Genomic DNA, 15019 nt, shown 5'->3' on the forward strand with positions numbered 1-15019 from the left:
AAGAGATAAATTTCGTAAGATTTTAAACGTTTTTAAACAACTCAAAAATAATATTTCATAACTATAAATTTGATTTGACAAATTTACATTGTATCATTAGATGCATATAGAAAATTCACAACACACACACACACCACACACATACACACACACAAATACACAACCCCAAACACACACATATAGGGCATGTACAGTGCAGGGTATCAGGGTATGTATGAACAATATTAACAAAACAATTACATCATATAACTTGTTTTCTTTGGCTCGTTTTTTCTTCAACTAAATATACCCAAATGCAAAAATGCAAGAAGATAATCTTTTTTTTCTGTTTTATTTTTTAGTTTTTTAAACACTTATTTGTGTTCGCGAAATTATTTTTTGTCTTGCAACGACTTAGTTAAAAATGGAACTGATCAATGTTTAAATAATCGGTAATCTCAATTGCAATCACATTTAGTCGCTACGTCGAACCATTTAAGTAAATTATTTTTGAAATTAGTATTCTATTTAAAAAACATTTTATTTAGGAAATTTAATAATTCTTTTGTGTTATTCGTCCACGTTGTCTTCAGTGCAATCAATAACCATGGTAACATTGTTGAAAATTAGAATTGTTAATTTCAAACTTGTTAATCATTGTCAAATGACAAAGTTAGTGACGTTAAAAATGACCCTAACTGATTGAGATAAGAAAAAAGACCGTCATAGCTGATGTTTAAATATAGAAATTTAAGCAACAAAATAGTAAAAGAAATGAAGTTAAATTGAAGAAACTTTATAATCCGAGTAAAAATTTTGTTGGTGAAGTTTAGGCAGCCTTTGCTAGCCTATTAAAATATTTCAATTCTATATGTTTAGATGTTTAAATCTACACTGTAAAAAGTAATCACCCTAACAAACAAATGAGAGTTAGGGCTTAGTCTTTCAATCCTTACAAAAATAGTTCATCCTTCCATGGTAAAATTAAAAGTGGATCATTCACCATCGATTTTTCGAAACGTCTGAACTCATGAAAAGGTTTCTTAACTCTCTGATTGTTGTTGATACTCTCTGATAAGTTATTTTTAAAGAGGAACGAACAAAAATTACTTCTACTATTTATAATATTAATAATAGTACTACAAATAGTACAAATAATAATAATAGTAAATTAAACAAACAGCAGAATAGTTAGTTCGTTAGTTAATTCAGCACATCAACCAAGCAAAAAACACAATGGCATTTAGTCATTTACTAATGTTTTGTTAATTTTCCATAATTCAATAATAATTCATTAAATTTAACAATATTTGTTAATGTTTAATAAATAAATAAACAAATAAAAATTCACTAAAATAATAAAATTCTTGAGAAAAAAAATCGAAAAACCTTTTCAATTCAGATTTAAGAAACAAAACGACTCCAGCAGAAATGGAAAACCAACTGAACCAAAATAAAATTCGAATCTTGTGTTTTAATGATAAAAATTTGTATTGAATAAAACTTTTTAAAACTTTCAAACTCAGAAACAACGTTATGTAGTGATAATATTATGTTTAATTCGTTCTTCGCAGCTGACTTAATAGATAACACACACAAACATATATAACACATGAGTAATCCACATAGCTCATCTCATTTATACCATCCATCAACTGAGGCATTCGCACATTTCTTCTTCATCTCATCCATCCACATCCAGTCATCCATCTATCTAGTTTCGTATGTCCAATTGGAACGTGCAAACACTACAGACAGTCGTATTAACATCAGGCTTTCACAATTTTAAATGACTATGCTTATTTATTTTTAGTATTACTATTTATTATTACAAAGACTCCTTAATATCAGTATTATAACTCTTACTTTGTACAAATTACTAAATGATATCCGATACACATAAAAGTTTATATTCTCTTATCATTATTCTTTATATTTTAAATCGCACATGTTCAACGCTTTTGTTGGTAACAGTCCTAATTGGAATAACGCTCTGTCGAAAAACGCCAATATCAGTAAATCAAATATCAGTATTTGTCCACTGACTTTGCAACTTAATGAGGTATATAATATCGCTTGCATACGCGCACACATGCCTGTGCGATTGTACTGTACATACACGTACACAACGTATTCACCGCACATTGGTGTACTTTTAATTATTATTAGACAGACATGACGTTATGTAGAAATCTCTGAATAATTTCTAAAAGAGACGCCAGTTAGCAAGACAATGAGATAGCAGCTATGTGAAGAAGAAGCTTGACAATATGCGTACGATAAATATGGTATAATGAAGGGTATAAAATAAATAACACTGATTCAGTTGATGTTGTTGTACTCTAAATTTCCAACATGTGAGTGTGTGTGTGTTGTGTGTGTCTGTGTGTGTGTGTCTGTGTGTGTGTGTGTGTGTATTATGTGCATATACATTTTTTTTAAATGTTGTGATGTTATTTTACTTTGTTGTGTCTTTTTTTATGTATTTCGCAAAAACTTTTCCGTCAACATTTCCAAAGATGCTACGTACAGACATCTAATTGAAATCATTTAGTTTTTGCTGCGAAGAGTTGATAGCATTTTGGCTTTTAGAAACAAATGTATGAAGACGTTTATTGCTGTTTTAAGGTCTTCAATACTTCAATGAAGACTCCGGATGTCTTTAATTTTTTGTAGATTTACATAACAAAAACATGTCGAAATTTTTTGATAAGAGTAAAAAACATCGATCGTTTAAATTCGTTTAACTTAAACGAAAATTTTTCAGCAATCCTGCTCTGCTAAAGTTTTCAAACATTCTTATAGTTTTTTTTCTACGAAAATAGCGTTAATTATATATACACCCACTAAAAATTTTTAATGTTTCTGCTGTGCCTATATGTTTGCACGCATGCTAGCGTTCATTTGTTATATTGTTCATTTGATTTCCAACTTTTCAAACAAACAAAAAGCAAATTAATCTTATTTTAAACCTGTTTGCCACTTGATAACAAAGAAAAATAATTAGAGAGCCTCTAACACTCTTCCTAACGTAAACATTTCCAACTGTAAATGACGAACAAGCGAACATAACATGGCGCAAAGAGTAGAGTCTGCTATGTAATATTAATAGACAGCATTAGCACACATAAAAACAGTAATGTTTGCAAAGCTTCCAATGTATACGTTTAGTGCACATAACACACACACACATACACCACACACACAGACACACACAGACACACACACACAAACAAACACGTACACAAAAGTTATACAGCATAATTCATTTACATATGGTTTCTATGATGTGCAAAAGCTAACCAACATTACGAATATTTTAGCACGGTGCTCCATCAACCTACCGCCATTCTTTATGGGAGATAAAATAATTTTTATGACGTTGTGATGGAACTGAGTTTTGTTTTTGTTGTTTTCGTGTTTATAATGTCTTTGTTGGAATTAAGCTAATTTGTATGCTAATTTGTCTGATGCTGTTTGGAAAGATTCTGATGGTGTATGACTAAAACGTGTATGATTGTATAGTTTTGTATTGGGATAAATGCATTATAATTTTATCTGGTATTTGTCTGTTCGTAACTTATTGTTATGTTGAAAAGAGTAGCAAACGCTGAGATGGATTAAAATCGTGGATCTAAATGATACGAAATAATGTTGGAAAATGAGGCAGTTTTAAATGCGAGTTTGTAATGCGATACGACAGGCGAGACTTCAAATGAAATTTCCTTCAAATTCCATTGTCGTTTTATTCAATTATTCATCTTTTTAAATGAATATCTTCGCTCTGTTTAGCTCATCAATCTCAAACATTTAATTTAAATTTTGTAAAAAGTGTAAAACATTATTGAGAAAAGATAATTGTAGCACATACGAGGCAGGCCCGGAACTAGTGGTGGGTGAAGAAGCGTCCCTGGCGAAAATTTTCAGGGGGTTTCAAAATATGAAAATCGATTCATTGCATAGTTCTAATCCAGATAATAGAAAAAAACAATTAAAACATGACCTCCAGTGCTAAACTATGGTAAATGAAATTTATGTCTTTGGTGAATTATGTGTCTGTCTGATATGTGAAGATGTCTGCTGAAGTGCAACACCACACTCAGTGATGCATGCATGCCTGCTATGTGCGCGAATGTTTGTATGCCTGTGGCTGGGTAGATAGATAGATAGGGATAGCATAAACATGATGGAAAGCGAAATATTTTAAAACTTTCAAGTCACTATCTAAAATGTTCAACGTGTAATAAACATACACACACGTACAAGCAGGCACACACACACACGCACGCACACACACACAAGTATACAGCAAAGACAGAAATGCCATGTCGACTATAACGCGATGGCACGGTTCGAAAACTGACTTCAAAACTAGAAGATTAATATTCAAGTGTTTTATAAACTGCACTTAATAAATACCCTATTATTACCATAAATTACTCAATTAATCAATTAATTAATATAAAATCATATTCCTAAAAAGTAAATATAAAAGCAAAAAGTGTTTATTAGCTCTGCTAGTCCATCGAAATATAAATTTTAACATTTCCTATTAATAAATAACCGGTTGCTGAACGTCTGTTTCTGTTTTATGTAAAAAGATTTAGCATCCTTCGCTATCTGTTCTACTAAATTATTCAAGTTATTAAACTAACAATGATAACGACGGCATGATGGTAATAAATAGAAGAGAAACATGGTGATTAGAGTTGAGATGATGATGATAGAGATGATGATGAAAATGAGGAATGTGAAAGAGAATAGATGTTACCTTAGTGACAATAATAATGATGATGATGACGACAATGAGAATATGATGGTAATAAAGATGACGATGCTGCAGTCGTCATAGTCGTCTTCTTTGTCGACGTAGTAGTAGTAGTAGTAGTAGTAGTAGTAGTAGTAGTAGTAGTAGTAGTAGTAGTAGTAGTAGCAGTAGCGGTAGCAGTAGCAGTAGTAGTAGTAGAAAAAACGAGTAGTTAAATTTAAACAGCTCGAGTAATTGCACAAGCCATCTAAATAAAATGATTGTTTATTTATTTATCAAATAAATTATCTCTAGACATATTTAACGTTTGTCTTATAATTGTTCAATTGATATTTAAAAAAAAAATATGAATTGCCTGGTTAATTATTATTTATCAAGTCCATTTATATGCATGCATTGTGTGTTTCTTGTTTGATGGTCCTGTAATACATTTATAAAATAATTGTAGTAAATAAATACACAAATATATTAGAGTTAATTGAATTCCTTTCTGTAAACATATTAAACATTAGTTATGTCAGCACTTATTTATTTATTCAGTGCTTTTAATAATAATTACAATATTGATTATGTTGATAACAATAAATAAACAATAATAACAACGACAGCAGTAACAACAACGACGACGAAGACGACGACAACAACAACAACAACAACAACAACAATAATAACAATAACAATAAAAAATAATAAAAACAATAATAATGAAGATTTAAGTCTGTTCTATATATTATATTAATATAGTGATTAACACAGATGCTATTTTAAGTATTTACTAGTAAATGTATCGCACCTTCCTATGACTAGTAGTTACTAAGTTTAAACTTTAAACTAACCCGACTGACGTTTTGACCTGAGAAATTAACTGTCAATGTTCCAATGAAAAATATACATACAACATGAGTCGAGCAAACAATAAATTAACAAGTTGTAAAAGTATTAAAACTCAATTAACGAATACAGAAATATAATGGGTAATTAAATTAACTAACAATGTACATACAAACGAACGAACGAAAGAACAAACAAACAAACAAGCCACACACAAACGTACCTGTGAACCAGTTAAATGTAACAAGCAAAACAACAACGTTAACAGCCAACAAAGTCAGCAACACAACCTTCCAACTAAATAACATACAACCAACGAATGGATGATGAACACACAAGGCAATGCTATCACTCTACTACGCTTCTAAGTTCTTTCTATCTATTCTTTTCATCATCATCACCATCATCATGATCATTATCAACTTGTGGTTGTAACCGCCATCTATCTATATCCTCCTCATCCTCCTCTTCCTCATCATCATCCTTTCAGTCATCATTATCACCATCATCCTCAACATCATCCTCTTCATCATTATTATAATTTTTACATTCAGTTCTTCGCGCCATACAGTCGTCGAGTTATTCTACTTAATACGAAACATATTAACGCATAGGGAATGTTGTACACACACAGAGAAACACGTGCACACACACGCACGCACATACACACACCACACACACACACACAAACACACACAAATACACACATACACACACAGACTTTTATATATAAGCATCCTTATCTGTTTAGATTTTGTGTTTAAATTTAAACATCTTAATAAAAAATATCAGATATAGATGTTTAAATGAATAAATAGATATAAATATAAATGATATGTTAATAAATAAATGACTTAATAAGGAAAATATCTATAGTATATAAGGTATATAATGTATGTATGTACTACAGATATCGTACATGCGTTCATCTTACAACTAGGTCTGGATATGAATGTTAATATTGAAATGTGTATCATTTTTTTTTTATATCTTTCGGTGCAACTTCAGCTCAGACATATAGCCCACGTAACACAGATTGAAATGTGACTTTCCAAGGCTTTTCCTCTTAATTGTTTTTTCATCTTGTTTCTCTCTCGCTCTCTGACTTTATTTTTATTCATTTTTTCCTCCCCCCTCTCTCTCTCTCTCACTCACTTTTTCTTCATCTTTTTCAAACTTTCTGTATCGTTTTTCTTAATTTCTCTCTCTCTCTCTTTCTCTCTCTCTCTCTCTCTTTCTCTCTCTCTCTCTCTTTCTCTCTCTTTATTTGACTCAATTTCTATCTTTAATACTTTTTTTTCTCCTATCAGTTTTGCATCATTTGGATTTTCTCATATCATGGTGTGAGTGCACTACAAGGTTGTTGATGATGATGTTTTTGTTGATGATGTTGTTGATAATGATGACGATGATGATGATGTTGTTGATGATGATGATGATGACGATGATGATGCTGTTGTTGTTGATGATGGCGATGATGATGTTGTTGTTGTTGTTGTAGATGATGATGATAGTAGCAACAAATTTGATGATGATGTTGTCGATGATGATGATAGTTACAATAAATTAAAATGATGTTAATGATAATGAGTAGTGATAATAATAGTAACAACGGCTACTATGATGATGATGCTACAATGATGACGACGACGATGATGATGATGTGTTGATGGTTATGATAATTAAGATAATCCCTCCAATCAGTCAAGACGATGATTAAGGCTATTGTAACATGTGAAATAAATTAAAATTAAGTTTAAATTACTCAAGATGAAAAATTTATATAAATTTGGTGTCATTAATTGTAATAATATTCTTTTCTAACATTTACACAGACAAACATTCATACCAGAATAACATGACAATATGACAGCATCAGATGAAGAATCAAATAATTCCCACCGTACAACACACGTATAAACGCATACACACGGCAAATCTACAATAAAACTATCTATACAACCAGAAACACATATGCACACCCAAATCCAGACATACATAGCATACACTTTACAACAGTACAGTTTATTTTAAATGCGAACAAATTGCTATGTGCTTCGATGAACTCGTTGAAATGATGCCAAAAGGGAAGATGGTTAAGGAAGTTTTTTCAAGTGGATAGATACGTATATCTATGTATGCATGTTTGTATGTGTATGTGTATTTGTGGTTGTTTATGTTAAGTTGTGTGCATACGCATGCACACACACGCACATACACACGCACACACGCACGTCCTAACAGTTTACGTTACGTAGTTCCGAGAGTTGATCATTATTTTAGTTTTGTGTTGGTGAGAGTCTCGTCTTCATCATAAGATTGGCCTTGAATATATATTTTAGAATACTTTTAAAAAATCTTCATAGTTGAAACAAATATGTCACAGAATTCTGACAATTTTCATTTCAAAATCATGTTTTAGTTTAGACATTTCATTCAACAATATCTCCATTCCTTTTCTTTATTCAATTTTACTCTCTATTTTATCAACTTCTCTTCAGCCAGATTCAAGTTTATAAGATAAAAAGTTTTATTTATTTATTCCTCCGTTAAAATATTCTAAACATTTTGCCTAACTTCTATTGATTTATATATAACTAACTGGCTGGTGAGATTGCATGCTACGCTCGTCTCGTCTCATCTTAAATACATTTTAACGGGCTGTGTGTTGTTAGTTGTACATGATTTTATCCCGGTGCACGCAAAGAGATCTATAATGATTTTTTTTTGGAATATCTGTGTTTGCCATATTATGTGTGTTTAAATGTTAGTAGTTTGAAGTGTTGTTGCACTATAAGTAAGTTTCATTATTGATTTTTTGTGTCGTTAATATAAATATTTTATTATAATTATATTTAAATCACTATTAATCAAACAAACCGATGATGACAATAATAAGCAGTTAGTGCTATAAAAATAACCAGATTCTTTAATAAGACCGACACAGCTTAAATTTAAATGAATGTTTATAAAGTTGGGGGCTAAACTACCCAACTAGAGATTTATCAACAAGTAACAATAAATGTTTTTGGCAGAAATTTTTTTGTTTGCAAATTGTTAAGACTTGTTTTTATTGATTTTCTTTAAAAATAAGACGATTTCGTTTGATTTAATTACCGTTTGAAGAGATTTGTTTAATTTTATTTGGTTTCGTTTAAGAAGCTGCCAGTGCACAATTTTGAGTTAATGTTCCACATAGAAGTCTCTAACCGACAAAATGAAAAATAAATTTGTGTGCTTAATGTTGTCAGTTCCTTTGGATGTTATACTTTTGCGGTTTAAAATTTTTGCTGGTTTTTCTTGAATGAATGTTTAAACATCAATGTTTGTCCTTCAATTATTTTTTCCAAATTTTATTGCATCAACCTACCAAATCTACCAAAAAACAACGAAAATTTTTCAATAAAAGTTAAAAATGAATGTTTTACAATATGATTCTCAATACAAAAAGCTAAACAGATAGCAAATCAATCAACATTTTTTTAGCAAGGTTTGAATTGTGTCTGGTAAAGTTAATTAACGAAACGAAATCAAAATAATTCAAGGGCATATTAAGCGTCTGACCAACAAAACCTTTCAAAGTCTTATTGGCTTGTATTTAAAAGTATTTAAATTATCAGTTACAATTTATTTTAATCACCGGATTGCTGTAAGTTGCAATTTGTAACGAGTAGCACGGAAAACAGGCAAAAAATCAAAAACACCATCTATCCTATCGACTGGAAAAAAATTCCACATTTCCTCACTGCATGTAAACCTTCAAACCGGCTGCATTTTGGTAGGCGAGGGGCATGTTGGAGACCATGTAGTTTGGAGAAACTGGCGTAGCAGGGTAGCTGTTGGGAACTAGTTGGACCACTTTGTAGTCCGTTTGCGTGGTTGGAGTTACCGCGTAATTGGAGGGAGCTGCTCTTGCCATCAATTTCGGTGGTGTGGGAAAGGGTGTATATGCAAATGGCGACAATGTGTGTGATGTTATCGGAAGGACGGAAACATCCTGGCTGTCTGAAGGGTTGCTGGTTTCTTGAGTCAAATTCAGTTCATCCTGTTGACAAAAATGTATAAATTTGCAGTTGTTATTTAATAAAATTATAACATAATTTTTTTTAAACGCGTCAACGTTAATTTTTTTCCAAAGGGAACATTTCCCAAAGTTGAATTTAAAAGCCGAATTGACCTCGTCAGTGGCCAGGGTACAGAAGAAGACGATGACCATGATGGAGAGGCAGACGAGGAATAGGACGACGGCGATAGCAAGGATGCTGACCACAATGGCGTATCTTTGAGGAGTTTTCGTCAGGTCCTGTGGAGTCAGGTCATTTAATGTGGTGGACGTTACATTTTGAAAAAAGCAAGAAGACAAATATTTTTAAATTATGCTGAACGTTTTTCATTATTATAAAAAAAAATAGATATACAGTTAAGTAACTAAAATTTTGTGAAAAGTTATTTCAGAATATTAAAAGATTAATAAACCTTATATATACGTAATTTTAAATTCAATAAATTTGGAAAAAATTCCCTCACGTAGGAGGCCATAACGAGAAGCTGTCTGATCTCAACGGAAGAGATTGCTATGAGGATAGGTAGGAAGATAGTGCATGCAAGTAGCGAGGTTAGGGCAAGTCTGAACTTCTGTTGATGAGTTAGTGAGGTTGTTTTTGTGGTAGTGGGTTATATTGCTGTCGTTGCTACAAAATTTCATTTTTTATTCAGAAAATGTATTGTTGTTAATAATTTAAAACGTTTTGTAAAGAAGTTGCAAAGTTAGTTAAGTGGAGTTGATGTTAATGGTTAACGTTTTTTTAGTTTTTCAATGAAATTTTTGTTGCTAAAAGCAAAAATTAATTTTATCAAGAAGGATTTAATTTAAAATTTTCAAAAAACAAACAACTCACGGAGCCACTGACCAACCCCCCAGCGCCGACTGCAAACAAGCCAGTTAAAAATGCCTGTTGAATGTTTTTTTAAAGTACAAACCATTAAACGTTATGAAGCCTAACTCAAAAAATAAGTATACCAAATGATACCGAACTGAAATCAAATACAATTTCGCTAAATTTCGCCTGTGTGGAATTGACATCCAACATTGGCCAGGCAACATTTTACATAAAAAGAGCTTAAATGTAAGTAAAACACTACTAAGTATTATGAAATAATGTTGTCTTAACATTCAGACATAAAATTTGCACATTCCTAACACTTTCACAAACCGTAAGAGGAGTCCAGATGCCAGCAGCAACGTAGGCGAAGTTGATGGGGTAGTAAGATAGGGAGGTCATAGGTTCCATTCTCATGGCAGCCAACATGGTGTTGGTCACTCCCAGAACGATGATGACGATGGAAAGGATGATGGCCAAGAATCCTGACCTCTTGAGCCAGCGCGGGTGGCTGGTCTCCCCTGGCAGATAAGTAAAAAAATAATGTAATTTTTCATAAGTAGAAAAGTGAAAAGATATAAATTAATGATAAATAAATTAATGGTGAATATTTTCTTTTTATATTCAAAAGTTTATGTATAAAAAATGGTAAATAATTCATTACTGGTTAATTACCTTTGAAACTTTCCTTTTCATAAAGGCTAACAGCTTTCATTTCGAAAAAAGTTTTAAAACGCTAAACGAAAAAAATATTATTTATAATATTTTAATATGAATAAATGGAATAATTCAAATAAATAGCTGATTAATAAGATTGTATTGTTTTTGGATTTCACAAAGTTTTTCACAAAGTAAGAAAATAGACTTTATCTGTTTGTCATCCGCTACTCCACAAACGACTAGCCCAAACAAACATTGTTAGGCTGACTGCATTGAAATTGAAGAAAGTTTCACACGCGCTGCATGTCATCCTCGATTTCGTCGTTAATTGCTCGCAAATGCCGTACAATCGTTTTGAAGTGTACACTATTGCATGCAGTGAAATTTACACAGACACAAGCCTACACACACGTATATAAGCACACACACATACAGAAACAAAAATACACACATACACATATACGCATACACTTTACCCATACAGCACATACTACGTGCTCAACGCACGTTTCAAATATTCCAATATATAAGCTAGTACAGAGATGTATGTTCAATTTCAGGTGAGAAATCAAATTTCAATTCACGATTTTATGGAAAAATGACGCATGGACTTTATTTTTGGCAGAATATTAACCTTCGTATCGTATAAATATCTTTATGGCATTTTTGTGTGTATTTCTAATCAAAAACATGCTGAGGAAATTCGTTCGATTAATAGTTGTTTAGTGATTTTTGACCAAATTTATTGCAGCTCTCGACTGAGTAAAGTATATTTGATTTCTGGTTAATGGAGATTTTCAAAATAATTGTGATTTTTGGCAAAATAAGAATTGTGATTAATTGTGTTTTATTAAAATATCAATAAAGGACACTTGTGGTTAATTTTAGCTGTAAATGTGCATAGCTAAAATCTTGTGATTCGTAGGTATAGTACGTTATTTCCTTGAACAGAAGCTATACCAGTTTCTATTATACAATTTGATTTGTCAAACTAATTGATGAGAAGTCAAATTATAACCTTGAATATTCTAATTCAGATTTTTTAAAAGTCAATTACTTTTCTTGTTAAACTCTCAAATGAATTAAGGCACGTAAAATCAAATGTATAAATGCTGTTGTTGCTATCATATTACTTGATTGAGTATTTGTTAGTTAAATTTTGAAAAAAGAACGAATAATTTTATTATTTGAAAACTTTATTTTGAAAAATAACTAAGAAAGAGAAAAATTTATTTAGTTACAAAATCAATTTAAACATTTTAAAAAGTAACGAATGAGTAAAGTTTTTGATAATTCAAATGCAGTTCAAAAGAGTTTTCCAAAATAATTTAGCTTTTTTCAAATAAACATTTTCAATTAAATCAAGATTAACACTAAACATTTTTTAATTTCTTAGAAATACTTGCAAATAGCACGTTTATTTGAACTGTTTAATCATTCAGCCAAGTACTTTTACAAATAATTTTGATGATTTAGACTTTAAAAATTTTTTTTATAAAGAAATATATTATATGCTCATTCATGTTTGCATAACCCAGCGTTATCTAATATAAACTCTTAATATTTTTTAAAACTGGTACGAATTGTAAAAATTAACAACTTGAAAATATATTCAGAAAATTGTTAAAAATACCTGTGCAATTGAGTATGTTAAGCAAAATTGAATAAACATATTAATTAGTTTGATATAAGAACTAAAAATTTGTAGTCATTTGTGTCGTATCTATGAATGTCAAAAACTTACCATGAGCACAAATGAAAGTAATGATTAATTAATTAATGGCGTGCAGGAATGTTCAAAAGTATCCAATTTCATCATCTATCAATCAAAATAAATATTTCACAACAATCCAAATTTCTAATCGCTACTTCATTCTTATCTCTCCGGCCAATCACATTTTTCTAAGCAGTTTTGAATTGCACATAGGGTGTGGGATTATTCAAGTTCAACCCCGTATTGCCAACGACCTGTACTGAAGGGTTAACAAGGCCCGGAGTGCTGTAGACGTACCTCGGAGTGAAGGCCGGGGTGTTCACAACATTGATCGGCATGTTGAAGGGGACCTGGTACTGGTACATGTTGTTGCTGGCTTTGTGGTGAGAAGTTTCCACCATGAATGGTGAGGGATTCCTCACTTTTTCTACATCGCGTTCCTAAAATTTGTTTTATATAAAAATATAATTCTTAATTTTAATATTTATATTTCGCTTCGTCATGTAGATTTAAAAATATTTATAAGTTAGATAAAATGGGTGGAATCTCCGTTGTGTAGATTGTAAAACGTTTGTGAATGAGTAAGAATGAGGAAACCTCGTGCTCGTTGGTCCACCAGCAACACAGAAAGTTGATGAAAAAGATCAAGCAATGGATGTGCTCCAGGAAGGCAAACACAGCCAAAAAGATTGGAATGACCAATTTGGAGTAAGCGTAGGAAGAACCCTCCCAATAAGAATTCACGCCGCCGTACTGATAAAAAATCGTAAAAATACTATCTTACTTTGCGAAATGTTTTTTCAAATTTTTCTCAAAAATATTCATGAAATGTTTGTTTTAACAAATTACTTTCTGCGTGAAACAAATTTCAAACTTTATAATGAACAACAATTAAACAAATTCATGCGTCTTAAAGTAACTAAGATATTGTAATTATGCTGTTTTAATGCAACCCATTAAGAGTGACGATAAAATATTGCGACGTAACAATGACAAAACAATATCGTAAAGTTTATTATTCATTTGTACTTGAATTGAGCAATTTTTTAAAATAATAGCGAACAGTTTTTATATTTCGAATAGATTGAAGCAGTTTGACTGACCTTGGAAGCCTCGATGCTGTTCAGGATGATCTTGGCCGGGGTGAAGAAAAACGTGCAGACGAAAAGGAAGAGTACATACCAGAAAGGCTGACAAATAAATTAATAGCAAGTTTGAAAATTAGTTTAGCATTCACACATATCATGAACAACGTTGGAAAGAAATGATATTGTTAGTGAGTATTCGTAAAGAAGGTTATTGAAAGTTAGCATACGTTTGTCTCAAGCCTATCCAGCATGTAAAGAGTCCAAATTCCAGCTATGGTAAGCTACAAAAATGTAATTTAAATAAGTATAAACTACAATAAGGAGTGAAATTTAAAAATAAATTTTGACTGACCGGCACAGAAGCCCATATCCCAGAAGCGACCCAGGTCCACACATCGTCAGATGGACTGGCGAGGCAGTAGAAGTTCCGGAGGATTCCTGATGGAGGACAGATCTTGTAGGTCAGAGCCACGTCAACGATGTCCAGGATGATGGAGGTGATGGAGACGACGATGAGTAGGTAGGCCAAACATTTCAACAATCTGTGTCCGCAGAAGCCCCTTATATAAACTGAAATCATATTTAACGCAAGTTCAATTAACAAACAATATAAAGTAAACTAAACGAAAAAATGAAAATATAAACAAAATTTTTCTTATTTTCGACTAACACGTCAAACATTCAATCGACCGTGCAATCACTCAATCGTATATTTCAACGATAATTCAACTAAAAGAATCGAAAGAAAAAACCTCTTGGAGCCATGGAATGATTATAGTGCTACACTGTTCGTTCGAAACTTTTTAGTTTATCTGTTTGCTTAACTAACAGCTTAGTTTTTTTAATAACGAATAAAATATAATAATCACGCAAAAAGTAATAATAATTAATTTGACGAAAAGCTAGCTAGCGAAGCAGTTAGCCTACCTATATATGGGAGTTGTCGTTTTACTAGCTTCTCTTACCAATCTCAAATCTATCTTTTATTTTTTTTCTATTTCGCTCAGTCTATCTATTATGATCAGACTGCTTTATTCATTGATTATGCGGCTACAACAACTTCAATCAGTTGTTCTGCTGTCAAGCAACTAAGGCACAA

At 31.6% G+C, this 15019-nt stretch overlaps 2 protein-coding genes across 2 annotated transcripts; both read right to left on the minus strand.

Annotated features, from left to right (window-relative positions):
* Positions 1-9320: 9320 nt before the first annotated feature.
* HELRODRAFT_163497 (hypothetical protein) lies at positions 9321-11173 on the minus strand (the record flags this gene model as incomplete). The annotated part of the gene is made up of 6 exons (XM_009027350.1): positions 9321-9623; positions 9756-9881; positions 10055-10213; positions 10489-10530; positions 10792-10979; positions 11134-11173. 6 exons carry the CDS (start codon positions 11171-11173, stop codon positions 9321-9323), a joined length of 858 nt encoding a protein of 285 aa, XP_009025598.1.
* Positions 11174-12296: 1123 nt separating this feature from the next.
* HELRODRAFT_189238 (hypothetical protein) lies at positions 12297-14811 on the minus strand. Its single transcript, XM_009027351.1, has 6 exons — positions 14673-14811; positions 14273-14490; positions 14148-14201; positions 13936-14022; positions 13430-13585; positions 12297-13272 (listed from the first exon to the last, which is right to left on the minus strand). The coding sequence occupies exons 1-6, from the start codon at positions 14683-14685 to the stop codon at positions 13021-13023; spliced, it is 780 nt and encodes a 259-aa protein (XP_009025599.1). The 5' UTR covers positions 14686-14811; the 3' UTR covers positions 12297-13020.
* Positions 14812-15019: the final 208 nt, after the last annotated feature.

Source organism: Helobdella robusta (genome assembly GCF_000326865.2).
Source record: "Helobdella robusta unplaced genomic scaffold HELROscaffold_5, whole genome shotgun sequence".
In the NCBI taxonomy this organism is placed as follows: domain Eukaryota; kingdom Metazoa; phylum Annelida; class Clitellata; order Rhynchobdellida; family Glossiphoniidae; genus Helobdella; species Helobdella robusta.